The sequence below is a fragment of the Phascolarctos cinereus genome, unplaced genomic scaffold, assembly GCF_003287225.1.
Source record: "Phascolarctos cinereus isolate Bilbo 61053 unplaced genomic scaffold, phaCin_HiC Scaffold_4;HRSCAF=312, whole genome shotgun sequence".
Taxonomy (NCBI): domain Eukaryota; kingdom Metazoa; phylum Chordata; class Mammalia; order Diprotodontia; family Phascolarctidae; genus Phascolarctos; species Phascolarctos cinereus.
Window position 1 is genome coordinate 538,656,857 of NW_027555847.1, and position 14,885 is coordinate 538,671,741.

General features: G+C 40.1%; 1 protein-coding gene across 4 annotated transcripts; it reads right to left on the minus strand.

Moving 5' to 3' along the window:
- Positions 1-1,862: 1,862 nt before the first annotated feature.
- PTGR3 (prostaglandin reductase 3) lies at positions 1,863-13,265 on the minus strand. Of its 4 annotated transcripts, none has more exons than XM_078153549.1 (3): positions 13,181-13,265; positions 12,536-12,762; positions 1,863-4,928 (listed from the first exon to the last, which is right to left on the minus strand). In XM_078153549.1, the coding sequence occupies exons 2-3, from the start codon at positions 12,700-12,702 to the stop codon at positions 4,004-4,006; spliced, it is 1,092 nt and encodes a 363-aa protein (XP_078009675.1). In that variant the 5' UTR covers positions 12,703-12,762; positions 13,181-13,265; the 3' UTR covers positions 1,863-4,003. The 4 variants fall into 4 exon arrangements, with proteins under 4 accessions (XP_078009675.1, XP_020853263.1, XP_078009674.1 ...); XM_020997604.2 differs by having other exon boundaries at positions 12,536-12,669; positions 13,181-13,262; XM_078153548.1 differs by having other exon boundaries at positions 12,536-12,814; positions 13,181-13,258.
- Between the last annotated feature and the right edge of the window lie 1,620 nt (positions 13,266-14,885).

Consider the following 14,885-nt stretch of genomic DNA (forward strand, 5'->3'; position numbering starts at 1 on the left):
AATTTAAAGGTTTTTTTTTTTTAATATGGCTATAGACTAAAACCACAACGATAATCTGAAGATTGTTGTATTCACAAGCTAGAATTTTCCTTCCTCCAAAAGACCTCCACATTTGGTCCTGTTCTTCAAGATTTTCTAGTTACTAAAAATCTAAGAGATTGAAAGAAAAATGAATATCAAATAAAATCTGCTAATAAACACAGAAAGATCATTTTAAATTATAGATCAATGAGCCTATTTTTATCAAACAAGATAATAAGGTAGAAATGTATAGAATGCTGGCAGATAGAGGAGAGATATTTTGAATATGGGCTACATTTATGAAGCTTCCCTTTGGGAAAGTATCATCGTACAAATCTGGTAGTACTTATTTCCCCTTATTGCATTTTGTTCTGAAAGTTTCTTATTTATTTATTTCAGCTGGTCTTGATCTGTAACTCCAATTAATGGCATTCATCACATAGGTCTATACACTGAATTAGCTTTCAATAAGGGGGGGGGAAACCCTATCAATACCATTCACTTTCTCCCTACCTTTTAATGGAAACCACCAACCTATCGAATTCATGTTAATTGGCAACTATGTGAAGGGGTTAAAACACTACATAGGTACAGATCCGGTGGCAATTATAAATGTTACTCAAATAAAAGCCAGAACAGGAAGCCCCAAAACAGGTCCCTAAGGCAGGCATCTGTCTTAAATGATATCATTTGTCACGTTTCCAGCATCTTGTGGTTGTGAACACAAAAAGGAGTTCTGTGTTGTACTCAGGACATTACATACTCATTAGTTAGAATGTTCCTGAAGTACCTAATGCAGATTTTTTTTTAATAAAAAGCAGCTACTTGCCACTGCCCTGTGCACAAATGCTGGACACACTAGGGACCATTTAAAGACCCCTCCCCCAGTTCTACAGAAATCTTATTCTGATGAAATACGATAAGCAGCATTTTATATCAACTATATTGTGAAACTTCTTGAGTCTTTTCAAAAAATCTTTTCTGTGCAACATGCATTATTTGGTTTTCCTGCTGAAATAGACTGAGCTTAATAAGACAGTCATAATAAAAAGGGCCCAATGACATTTGTTTAGTTGGTATTTTTGCATGTAAAAAAATGCCTAAGAAGTTGGGTTTGATTTTCAGAAGCAGCAGCCTAATTGTAATTAATTGTTGAAAAGCCTTCATTTCTTCACATAGCAAACGTATGAGAGGCGAGCTCCCCCCATGCTGCCCTGCCAATGACCTTAAGGCTGACTCGAAGAGGAGGCCACACTGAGAATTGAGAAATAATTTATCCACCATGATTGTTCATCCCTAGTCCCTTCTCTAAAACAAAGACTGACAATTGCCCTGAATTATGGATGGTACTTTTTGTGATATGTAATATAGTCCAGCAAGGAAGGAGTTTAGAACATCAAACTCATTTCACTTAACATTAGAGATTGGATTTGAACCATGATTCCAGAAGAGAGAAACTAATGTTGAACTGTGACCTTCAATTTACAAATCATTTTTCCAAAGAAAAAAAGTTTAAACACATTTTTGGTATTATCTGAACGGGTGAAATCTTTCATGCTTGTTTTCAAAGAATAAATGAAAACAGTATGCACTGTAGTTTCCCACTCTTGGTATGTGGAGGTGGGGGTGGGGTAGGGTGGGGCACCATGGGAGTTTCAGTTTATATTTTATTTTAAACCTGGGTGTTTGGTTTTTCCTTCTTCTTCTTACCAAGCTGAATTTAGCACATCCCCTTGAAACATAATAAATTTCTATTCTGTAGCTTAAGGGATCCATCAGTTAAAATGTTAGTCTTTCATCTTTATTACCCACCCATTAAAATGAAAGAAACCGGGACTCACTTCAGTTTAGAAGAAGCAATTTAGTTGGTAATGTCCTTACTACTCAAGTCTTTACAAAGGGAGAAAGTGCATTATTGCTTATATTCACACATCTATCTGCATAAGAAGCAACTAAACCTTTCAGACACATACTATGTTAAATTTAATAATATTCTTTGATTAGATTATTTTATTACAACATTTTTCCATCACCAGTCATTTCCTGTACACATTTACATTCATAAAACCTGCTTCCCCCCCCCCCCTTTGTTTGTGTGTCTAAAAGCAAAGAAAGCAGAGAGTCTTTCCGTTTTGCTACAGCTGTTAGACCTGAAAGGGACAGATTAATAACCAGCCTCCACATTGGATGGGGTTTTCTTGTACATTGCACCAGTAACCCTTTGCTATAATGAGCACACAAAGAACCTCACATGAGGCTGCTCCTCTTCTTCATAACTCAAAAGCGTCACAGTGGCAATAGCCTCTAGTGCTATTTGTCTTTAGTGCAGTTGTGACACTTCGGCGTGATCCATAATTTGGCAGCTATTTACCGTGACATTTCCCTTCAGTGCAGCCATAACATTCAGTGAAGCCATTATTTGGTTCCATTTACCATATAAATTGTATTGTTGTGCATGCATGCTAGCAGCTACATTAGGTACCTGAAAATGAGTAAATCTTGTAAAATAGATACTAACAGCCATTCAGCAGGAGAATTTCTTTCCTCCTCAGATTGAAGGAAAGAAAATAATGTTTTCAAATATAGTTACAAACTTTTCCCTGAGCAACTTTAATTACACTGCATATGATATGACAGTTACTTGACAACAATACTTAAAAAAAAAATTATGATGACCTGGTAGAAATCTACCTTACTCTGGAAAGGCATTTTGAAATTCCAGCACAACAATTAAATTAGAAGCAAGTTCATTAGTGTGTTGAAGGTTAAAGGCAAGTCCATGAGCTCCAGACATGTGATTTAGAAGAGATGGAAGTATATAACCAGTTTCTGATCACATCCATTGTTACTTGCCATAGGAGGTAGGTGGCTGCAGTAAAGTGCTGGTGGTGAGTGGAAGGATTCATCCCTTGTTACTAACATCAAAAAATGGCACTTTGGGCTACCAGAGCAGACAGCACCAGTTACTGACCACAGCTTCATGTGTTTCTATTATTGGCGATATTATGATTTAAGCCCCCTGCCAATGTGTGGTAAATTTTGCTCTTAAATTATTTTTGATCATTTAAGTCCCTATTATACACACAACTCTTTAATATACCTTTATGCCCAACAACAAAAAAAATCCATCGCTATTGACTGCTTGTTTATCTACATTCTTTTTCCCCTTGTGTTTTCTGTATCTTGTCATCATTTAAATGCTTGCCGTACATCCACCATGCTTTCTTCCTATGAATACAAAACCTTATGATCCTTTTATTTTTCTGTAATTCTACACAATGTATTCTTTATAACGAATTTTCAAAGCTATGTTTTAAAAGTGAAATTTCCCCTTCCAAATACCTTCAGGTTAAGTGTAGATAATACTATGCCGTACTTCAGAAGGACACTTGTGATTACATGTATTCATTACTAAGATAATCGGGGTTTCCTTTTCCTTGAGAATCTACAAATTTATATTTGAATCTTTTTTTATTTGTCAATTTCTACAACGCTAAAAACTTTTTTTCTCTTTCTCCAATATTAGTGCCTCTCAAGGGTAGAGCAGTTTTTGCCTACAACTGCCCCCACATATGGAATGCTTTTTTCCATGAATGTTAAATGGCACCTAAGGAAAATAAAAGGAAAAAATAATCTAGTGTTTTCAAAATTGTTTTTTAAATCTCAGCAAGCTGAAGAAAGACTGATTAGAGCAGAATGCACATCACAAATCAATAGATTCCCAGAACAAATGAAGAATCTGGTATGAAAATGGTCAAGATTATAAGTATGTAAGCTAAGGAATCAAATGCAGGCACTGACATGACACGTTTTATTCAAACTCCTTTAAGTGAGAAAAAGAGAGAAACCTGTTCATTAACACCTTATTGCTTTTTTAAAAAAATTCTATCCATTACCAACTAAAATAAATTGTTTTTTTAGTAATTCTGGGGCATAAAGTGCCCATTTTCTTTCTCTTTTGATTTATATCATTGTTCTGTTTTTACAGTTTACTGTTGACAGAGTGAGGTAATTCAACTACAATTTTTCCAGTGTTTTTTCCCATGTACATGTAATCTACAGCACGGAATACAGACTCCAAGCCAGTAAACTTGCCTTCTGGAGACAAGTCTCCAAGGTCCACCTCACAAACCAGTTCTTGACTTTCATACATCTTGAGCAAGTGGTCCATGGCCTTTTGGTATTCAGAAAAGTAATGGTTCAAGAAGAAACCCTGGACACTGGCGGATTTCTTCAGCAGTTTGCCTGGCAAAGTCCCTGCTTTAACAGGTGAAAGGCCGGTAGGAGTTTGGTAGCCAGAGATAAACCCAATAATTATCAAGCGCCCTTTGATAGCTAAGGCGTTGACAGCCAAGTCAAACATCTCTCCACCAACAGATTCATACACTACATCCACACCTTCTGGGTACTCCCTTTTAAGGACAGCACCAACATTCTCAGTCATATAGTTGATGGGAAGGTCACAGCCAACAGACTTTAAAAACACAGACTTTTCAGCAGAGGAGCAGGTTCCAATTACATGGCATTTTGCCTTCTTTGCAAGCTGCACGGCAAACTGTCCAGTCCCTCCAGCTGCGGCTGTCACCAAAACTTTCTTTCCTTCAGACAATTCTCCAAGCTCCTTTAGACTGATGTATGCGGTAGTGCCACTTATAAGCAAGGTAAGGTACTCAGGTTTCACAGAGGGTACTGGAATTGCAATTTTGGCGGGCACAACTGTATATTCAGCAAAAGAACCAGGTGTCGTGTAAGCCACAGCTTGGCCAATTGTGTATTTGGCACTAGCAGTGAGGCCTAAGGCTACTACCTCACCGATACCTTCAAAACCTGCATCAAATGGGATCTTAACTGAAGTGTTATAGCGACCAGCTGAGAAGTTTATGTCAGATGCATTAACACCAACAAATCTAGAAGAAAACAAAAACAGGTTAAGATATTTTCTTTGTTAAGAATTTTAGATGTCATGTGGAAAAATTTTTCTGACTAAAGCTATTAAGGAAAGGGTAACCACAATATACATTCAGATAGATTTTTAGAAAAATCCCAAAACATACAACTCCCCCCCTCCCCTGCCCCCTGCAACAACTCAGTCCTCCTGTTAAAACTGAAAAGGAAATTAAACACACCTTAGTACAACAATGATTTTCAATCAAGCTTTTGGCATACTTTATGGTTTTATCAGCCCAGAAATTGTTCCACATAATTTTTAAAACTCAAGAAGTTATTTTTCCCCAGCATGCCAATTTTTTAAAAAAGGAAGAAAAAAGAAAAAACAAACAAACCTCTAAGTCCTCCTAAGCCTTATACTACATAGAAATTTCATATGTGGGTATGGGTTAGAGATTAATAGACCTCTTACCAAAGACATAAAGGCAACACTATGGGATAAAACATATATAAGGAAGTAGACCTGTATTGATTTTGGCAACAAATTAATACTTCAGATAATATTAATGACAATGATATTATTCAGGACTGATGTGATGTACAAGGTCATTGGCTGCAGTATGTTACTGTGAAGAAGCTTTAAAAAATGTTGGGAGTGGTTACAGCAAATTTTTTTTTTGGATCTCTTGAATTCCAGGGTAAAAAATAAGCAATTTGATTAATTAAATCAAAATAGTTTCCTAAGCATTTGGAATGTTGAATACCCAGTATTTTTTTAGTATTTTTCGGATGAAAAGGAATGTCAATTCTCTCTCTGTCTCTGTGTGTGTGTGTGTGTATTCTTTTTCCCCCCAATGAGAGGCATAGATACAACATGATTAATACCAGATGATTACTTTCATTTTGGTATCAGGATTTAATTTAATTGGAGGGGTTTTATTTTTTTTAAGGATTTTTCATCTTAGTAGAGCTCATAATAAAAATATCTTGATACATACAGAAAAAAAGAATTAGACAACCAGAATTAGAAAATGTCAGGAGACAGCTCAGACATGTTACTGAAAAGCCTTTAAAAATACCATTTCTACTTGTAGTAAAACGAAACGATTACAGTATCTGGTGGCATGCAGAAATCTGTAAGTATGTCATTTCTAAAGGATTCATTTCTAATTGTCACAGTAAGCTAAACTGTCCAGGGCAAGGGGGACAAGTAATATTCAAATATAGCCAATAAACCTCGTGCTTAAAAATGCTATGTATTCTATATTGTACATATATAGATGTAAACATCGACATTCACTTATATAATAATGAGATCTCATAAAATTATTTCTGTTTCTGTTAGGTTGATTTCGGAAGTCAGCAGAATACACATAAGGTCTTATTAACCTGCTACTGCATTTCCTACATCTAGCTAACGCAGAAGAATGGAAAGAGATTAAAATGACGATTTTTCCCTTTTCTAACTCGGCCCAAGATAACTACATTCTATTTTTAGAGAAGAAAAACATCTGCCATCTTGCCCTTAAATTTACACAAGTTCCCAAGGTCCATTCTTACCTACTCTACTCTCTACCCTGCTCCATCTCAAAAGAAAAAAAAAAAAGACTAGCTTCTAGAAAAGACCATGGCCCTTCAGCACATCACAGACAGACCTGATGAAAGCCAAGTTGCCAGGTTTATTGGTATCTCTGCTTTAGATTGCAAAGCAGCTGCAAGGAAAGGCTTATAGCAATAGAGTAAGAGGAGAGAATTTTGGGTAGGTTTTTTTTTTTGGGTGGGAAGGAGAGGGTTACTACCACTGTACCTACTGTTTTCTCCTATTTGCCTAGTTTCTCAAAATTAACTCCTCCTAAGCCAATACTAGTTCAACACCCTAAAACCTTGTTCTAGTGCTGGCCTATTTAATACTCTCCCTTATTTCTTCAAAGCCCTGAACTAGGTGATAGTGATTTTGATATTGTGAGATCCCTCCCAGGGCACAAGCAGCCTTTACTCTAACCTTCTGGTATACTACACCACAACTAGAGTTTCCTCTCAAACCTTACAACTGTTTTGCCCTTCAGGTGTCTGGTCACATCTGTACAGGGGTGGAAGGGAAAGAGTGAGGAAGAGGAGAAAAACAAAACAAAATTCCCTATTTTCCCCACCTTTTCTCTATAGCAGCTCTCCCCTCCACCCCCCATTTCCTTATCCTGCTACTCAAAGATGAAGGAAAAAGGAGAGGGCAGAAAAGAAAACAATGCAATGAAGACTCATAAAAGTAAGCCAATGACTGGAAGCTGGAGATAGGAAGGGCAAAACTGAGGCTAAAACTTGTGGCTAAAGTATATGGAAGTCTGTTTGTTAGAGCCTAGTAGTTGAGGAGGTGGCCTGTGATTACCTTTTTGGTTTTAGCTGAAAAAAGAAAAATAAAACAACACCCAAAACATTTATAATATTAGCATCAATATCAGGATAGTAACAATAACAAAGACAAGATGAAGTGCCAGATGTTTTTTTCTTTAAATTTTAGTTCCATACACCAACAGTGATGGCACTACCCTCTCTCCCTATCTGTGGGGGGCTGGCATTGCTGAAGCTCGATCCCTAGGTAGTCCCAAGAAGGAGATGAGATGGCAAAGATAGAGATTTCAGTGACAGAAACAGGGCATGAGAAGATCCTCATTTTTGTTATATTTCTTATTACCTTCTATCTTAAGCGACTTGTAAACCCTCTTTTTCCTATTACCAACTCCCCTCCCCCCTTAAAACTATCACAAGCTTTCAAAACAAAAAATAAAATATTTAAAAGTCTGAGCTCAGGTCTAGTGAGAGAGAGGCCATGCTGGGCTGGGTTTCCATGAAAAAGGAGAAGAGGATGGGCAGGCAGTTAAGGATGCTAATGTTAGGCAGAGAGTGAGGGAGAACCCTTCAGATTACAGAAACATTTCAACTTAATTCAACTCTCTAGCCCCTCCAACCTTCTCCCTCCCCGTGACCACTTTCAGCAATGATTCCATAGAGAGCCATGTTTTGGATCTTTTCTGTGCCTTAGCTGAGGGAGAAACATGATAAAGAGAGGGAAGGAGTGGGGGGGGGGACGCAAAGAAATAGCACGTGCTGGGGGTGATGTTGAAGCAAGAAGCAGTTTAGGCAGTCTAAGCTTTTGTTTTTTTAAAGCCGGGTCTGCAAAGCCACAGGAGACTAGCAGCTCGTAAGTTTTCTGTGAAACCCAAAAAGAGAATGGGGTGAAAAGAGTAAGCAGGGAGGCACGGTGCATTCACTGTACACTCTCTGTCAGTCTTTCGACTTTAATTTTTGGTTTTGCGGCTCTCTCTTCCCGCCCTCCTCCCCCACCACACCCCAATCTTTTAAAGCTGCTTCCTCGGTGTGAAAAGATTCTTTGGGCCAGAGTGCTACCAACCCTCTTATTATCCAATCCCCATATTTTCCAATCCTCCTAGAAGTCCACCCCAGACACCTCCAGTGAGGGTTCATCCTCCCCTCTTAGGTTTTCCCCTCCCCACGTTCATATGATCAAATGCAGAGCTTAAGGGAAGCATATTGCCCAGAGAGAGCCCTCCCTTCTTGACCTTGCCATCTGAGGGTAGCTGAGAGGGATTTTCTTAGCCCACCAGCCACCTTCATTTAAAAACTAGAAACAAGTTCAAGAGCATCAAGAGTTGAAGAGATTGGGAGTAGGGGAATCGGGTACTGGTAAAGATAGAAAGCAAGAAAACTGAGGTAAAGAAATTCTACAAGGGGGTTGCAATTGTCTACTAACAGCTCTATTTCCACGGCTCCTTCCCAAATTAAAATGTGTTCATTTTAATGTGATCTAGCAATTTGATTGAATCGGCTTTTTAAAAATTGAAATTTAGAAGCATTAGAAAAAAGCAGCTTTTTTTTGGTTTTGTTTTGTACTGGCTTTTCCCAAATAATTATACACTCTTCTTGAGTCACTCAGTTTATTTATACTAAAAAGTGCGGAACCCCTTGGTCTTGTTTATTGTGAAAATAGGGCGATCCTGCAGAGGGGAGGGGGAAAAACTACTCTATTAGGAAAAAAAAATCCAAGACAGAAATCCAGAGCAAAAGACCCAAACACAGGAAGACAAAACAAAGTCATCCATAGACCATTTAAAAAATTACAGCCCGAATATATTTTCCTTACTGTGATCAACAGATCATGCATCAAAACTAAATCTCACCACCTTCTTTGATATTTCAACAAATTCTCTGATCAATTATGTGAAACCTCAGCAAAGAAATCGTTTAAAAATATTTTTGAAACGAAATAAACTGTTTTTACAAAATGCTCAAGGACAGCATATAATAAATTGTGGGTGGTGGTTTTTTTTTTTTAAACATTGATACAGAAAAGAGGGCCAAGTGGCAGTTATCCTCCACAACATAACAAGAGAAAGTGAAAATTGGACCATGACTTTTATGGCATAAATATATACCTTTAGGACTATGTCCTCTCATTCTCTTGAAATAACAAAGTTTATTGTTCTAAATCGATTTCTAATTTAAAAGCATTTCTCTTTGAATGAAGATTTTAGCTGTTTTTCAGTTCTGATGAAATGAGATGGGCAAATGGCTCACTTCCCCCCAAAAAAAAGTTGGAGAGAAAAGAAAAAAAAAAAGCAAAACATTACCTTGTGTATTTATAAAAAGGGAAGAGGGACTTACGTGTTAAATTGTCAATTCCAAAGCATATTTTATAATAAAAATGGGGGCTGTTTGCATAAAATTTCAATCCAATTAACATTGTTCAGGATGTGGATTACAATTAAAATGAACAAACTGCCAATAATTATTAAAACTACATTTTATTTTTTAAAAAATCCTATAGGATGCCATCTCCACTGAAACTGGCTTGCAAAATTAAATTAACTGAGGGATTTTTCTTACTCTTTGGGGAGGGAGCAGGTTTTCCAAAGGGGCAGCGACACTGAAGAAGAGGGGGAATGTGTGTGGGTGGAGAGAGGGACGAATTGGCCCCTTTCTCTTCCTGTGGCAGATCCGGAGGAAAAAGTCTGTTGTAACAATTTTTTTTTTAAACAAATATTTATATTAGTAAGATAATCTGTATTTGAGAGAAAATTTAAAAGGCATTTAATCCAAACTGGTGACCTTCAAACTTACGATTTACATTCCGATAAACTGATATCTGGGATACTAAGTTACTTAAATCTTAGGAAAAATCCTATGTAACCCTCATTCGGCAGAGCTGTCCCCTCAATCTACTGGGCAGGTACCATCAGGCAATGACTGAGAAGCCCCCGGGGAAGAGGGAGACAGGAGAAAGGAGGGGTCTGACAAGGAAAAAATACACAAATAACCTGTTAAAATTCATAGGTAAAAGGCTGATGATGGAGGGGATGGGGTGGTGGTGAAGGCAAAACAGCAGCTTCTCCTATCTGAGAGAGACACAGCCCTTAGTAGTTTCTATGTCTAACTTCTCACCGTCTTTCCTCACTTTCATCCCCCTACCCCATTCAAAAGATGAGACTATATCTAGCCTTTGGGTGTTAAAGTACTTGGCGTTTTCAGACATTACTGTTCTCTCTCTGTAGGAGAGGCAACGAGTCAGCGTGAACCCTCAATACATCGGATTGAAGTTTTACAGGACAATTTAGCTTCCACTCTAAGCCTGGTTCTCATCTCTGCTTTGCTCCCATTTATAAATTGTGTGTGTGTGTGTGTGTGTGTGTGTGTGTGTGTGTGTGTATACGTATATAATATCCTCTAAATTCAAGCACAAAGCCATTTTTCTTAAACTTGGGAAAAAGGGGTTCTCTCCCTAATCCAGCCCCTTCCTTTAAAGTCTGGACATTTCATTACAAAAATGAAGCAGACTCATTCATTGTAACTCCACTTCCAAAGTTGCAAACTTGAAAATTAATGAGAAATCTCTCCAACAACCAGACACCCTCACCCAACCCAAACCATTAGCCTCCACCCCTCCGGACTCTGAATCAACCGCAGCATTCCCAACGGGATTTCCATAAGTTTTACCGCTCTCTAGCCTCTAACGGTATATCTATCATTCTATGACTTCTTAAATCATCCAGAACTGTTCTAAAGTCTGATACTATTTATAAAATGGAGAGATAAAAAGTCACATTAGGCACTTTAGGTAACAGCACATTGTGTCCTCAAACTCTTAGGTATGTATGAACCAATTTCGAGATCGGGCTTACAGTATTTGCAGCAGAGTATTTAGAGCACATTAAAATCTCCGTTTAACCCTCTCATCCCCTATAAGCCTATTTCATTAAAAACACGCAATCCCCTTAACAATTCAAGGTGCATTTCACAGACATGGAGATGCTTTATCAGCACTACATTTTCTAAAAAGTAGTACAGCTGGAGGATGATACAGTAGGAAGAAGCCTCCTTATAGCTGCACAGCTTATGGGAATGAGTACCAGAGTAATGACAGTGATCGAGACCGCCATGAGTGACAGGGACAGGATGGCATTGACAGACTATTTGAGAGTCCTCTCCTGTTGATTCACTACTTGCTAAAGGTTAGGGAGGTGGAGAAAACATAGAGGAGGGTGAGAATGGAGGGCACGGGGTTAGAAAAGATAGACACACCAAGTGGGTAACACAGAGACTTTCCAATGGATATGTAGACAACTGTAAAGCTCGTGCACACAACAAATGCAGTTATGCCCGGTGTATTCAGAAAGAGAAAAAAAAACACATAAAATCCCACAACTTGACCTTACATCCTTCGGATGATAAAGACACAACAGATACGGGGGTGGATGCATCAGAACCAGTACGCAGAATGCATGGATTTTATATGACACAGGAGTAGACAATAATCAAACAATACTGATAAAAAGCACACAGCATGGGCAGATGTACATCAACACACTCAAGACACAAACACCACAGCAAAGCTGCCACAAACCTGGGAGGGACAAGGAAAAGACATCCTGCTTTCTTAGCTTCTTCCTGTATACTTTACATAGAATCGCTGGTTTATTTCCGTGTTGCTCCTTCTCAATCCTAAAGATTATAAGTCAAATAATGGAGTGTGTATACGTGTGTGAGTGTGTGTGTGTGTGTATATGTGTGCGTGTGTGTGTGTGGTGGGACCGGAGGGGAGCTTCCCCTTCTGGGTCGCATTTGTTTTATTTTGGGGGTGGAGAGGGGAGGGGTAAGTAAGACGGTGGGGGAGGGGAGGGGAATCCCAAATTAAAACAGCCCCGAAAGTATCAGGACGTTCTGGCAGCAGATATTCACAACAACAACAATAAAATTAAATTAACATTCGCCAGATGGCGGCTGGTACAACTTTATAGGATCATAGTAAGTCAGACTGGGTGTAAGAGTGAGGCACTGAGAGGCAGAGAGAAGAGAGTGAAGGGGGGGGGAAGGAAGAGACAAACAGAGAGAGACAGGGGGAAAGAGACAAAATTTTTTTCTTTTCTCTCACTTTTTTTTAAAAAGAGATTGGGAAATTAAGAAAAAAGAAGAGAAAAACACAAAGCAGGGCCATAACGCGTTTTAATAAAGACGAGAACTCGGGAGAAAACCAGGGTAGGAGACACAAATGGGAGAAGGCGAGGTTTTAGTAGGATAGAGGTGAGAAACCTGGGGAAGGACCCCAGCTCTAGCTCACCTGTTTCTGACGAGGAGGTCTCCGTCCCCTGGGAGGGGCACCGGGGAACCCTGAAGAAGGGTAACTGCTTCTCTGAAGTTTGGGCTCAGCTGGGTCACCACCAGTTTCTGCATGAACTTGGGGATTGAGGAGCCCTGGAAATCCAGAAAGTGGCGTGCGTAGGACATGTCCACGATAGGCCGGGCAGTGGCAGGGGTGGTTGGCAGCCGGGGATCAGCGTGGCAAATCTGCCGGCGGGGTGGCGGCGACTGATGCAACAGCGGTGCGGAGCCCCACCACCTCGGCCACGGAGAAGCCCGGCTCCTTACAACTGCAGCCGGCGCGGCCGCCGCCACCGCAGCAGCCGCCCTCATCGCCCCCATGCCCGCGACCTCCTGTCTTTCCTTCTCACCTATACAACCTTTGCCCAAGTCCCTTCCCCCTCTCCTACACACACTCACTCTCCAAGCCCGGATCTCGCACAGCACAGAAGCTGTTTCTTTCTTTCTTTTTTCCTCCCCTAAGCAGAGGCAGGTCTGCCCCTCCTCCACAACCCTTCGCTCAAACCCCCTCCCCTTCTTCCTATTCCACACCCTACCCCCCTCCTTCCCCAAACTCCTCCGGAGAGAGAAAGGGGTCCAAGATCTCTCTTCCCCTTTGCCTTACGAGATTTGTGTATGTAAATACAGCCTGCGCAATGATGCCGCCCCGCAGCCTGTTGGCGTCCTTCTTGTGCAAAGCCCGGCTATACAACTCAGAAATAACAGACGCCCCCACGCCCCCTCCTCGGATGATCTTCAGTACAGTCTCGAACTTGAAATGACCAAGTTCAGCTCGCTTGCCCCGGACCCCGGCTAAAGAAAAAGAAAGAAAAAAGCCAAAATAATTCCCCCCGCCCCAAAAGTCAGGTCTTGCAAAACCTCTTTGGTTGCTGCTGCGCCTGTGTGCGTACACACGCGTTTGTAAGAACCTCAAATCCCAGCCACACCACGACACACAGCCACCCAACACTACACATATCCCTATGAGCCCAGACGATCGAATGGTGCAGCCAAGGGGGCTCTGCTATTGCTCAGTTTGCGGAAGAAAAAAAATGTGCCCCCTCCCCTATTCCTGCAACTCCTTTCCGCCCCCCCTTCCAGATCCACTTCTCCTTTAATGTTTCTGGTTTGTTTTGTTTTGAAATCTGCACGCCAAGGGATTCTCTCTTCCCACCCTTCCAAGAAATGCGCCGGATATCACTACTCCTCTGCACTGTCTCGGTATTTAAAAAAAAAAGAGTAAAAAACCAAGACCGATTGCACTCCTCTGAAAAGAAAAAAAGAAAGAAAAGAAAATGTTATAAGATCAATAAACCTAGAGTGGAGAAGTTGCAGCTAACCTAATGTTGTTATTAGGAGCTGCAGAAGAGCTGGGGCTGCTGTCACAGGCGCCTCCCCTTCCCGTGCGAAATGTTCACTTCCTTGCAAGGTGGTACGAATCAACCCAGAGCCACTTAGCAACCACTAGCAGAGCGGCGATCTTGGGAAGAAGAGTGAAAGCATCATAGTTTAGGGAACGGTTGCCGCCCTATTCACTATGTCCTTAACTTCTTTCCAAAAAGAAAATAAGGTCCCTGCTGAATGTTCTGATAATGATTATTATTTTGGGGTGGAAGGTGCATCATCTATCTCCCCTTGCACTTCCTCCTCCCAACTTCTAGGTTTTACAGCCTTCTTGTCTACCGAATTCCATTCCAACCCTTTCACATGTCCCATGAAAGTATCTTTAACTGAGTTACTGTATTTATTTTGGCCTAGATTTCTCGTTTGACCATTAGTGTTCAAAGTAGCTTCTGCACGATTTGCCACTGGGAGAAAAAGCACGTGTTGGAAGCTAGTGGGCCAAACTCCCAGAGCACATAAACATGTTGAACTTCTAGGTGGAGATGCCGAGGGAGTTAATTGAATTGGAGATGTTGCAATGATGTATGAAGAGTTCATTTTGTAACTCAGCTAGAATGATCTTCAGTACTATGGTGTCAATTCACTTCTTAATTGCATGCTATTGACCAAAAAATCAATTCACTTTTCATTGAGGAGCCAAATTAGGTATTTTCAACAGTCTTCTATGATGAACTAGGTCTATGATTTAAAATTTTGCATATTTAAAATAACCAGAAAAATGTACACTTTCTTGTGGTGCATGAAATAGAATGCCCCCAAACCCCCAAACAAAACCCCAAAACACTCCACCCCCAATCCCTCAAAGCTGAGCAGTTATAACCAATGCGAAAGGGGGCTGCAATCTCAAATATGGGAGTCCGTGGGTGTATGTGTGAAAAGACAACCAAAGAAGCTATAACATGCCTTTTAAACCAGTAGAAAGTAGA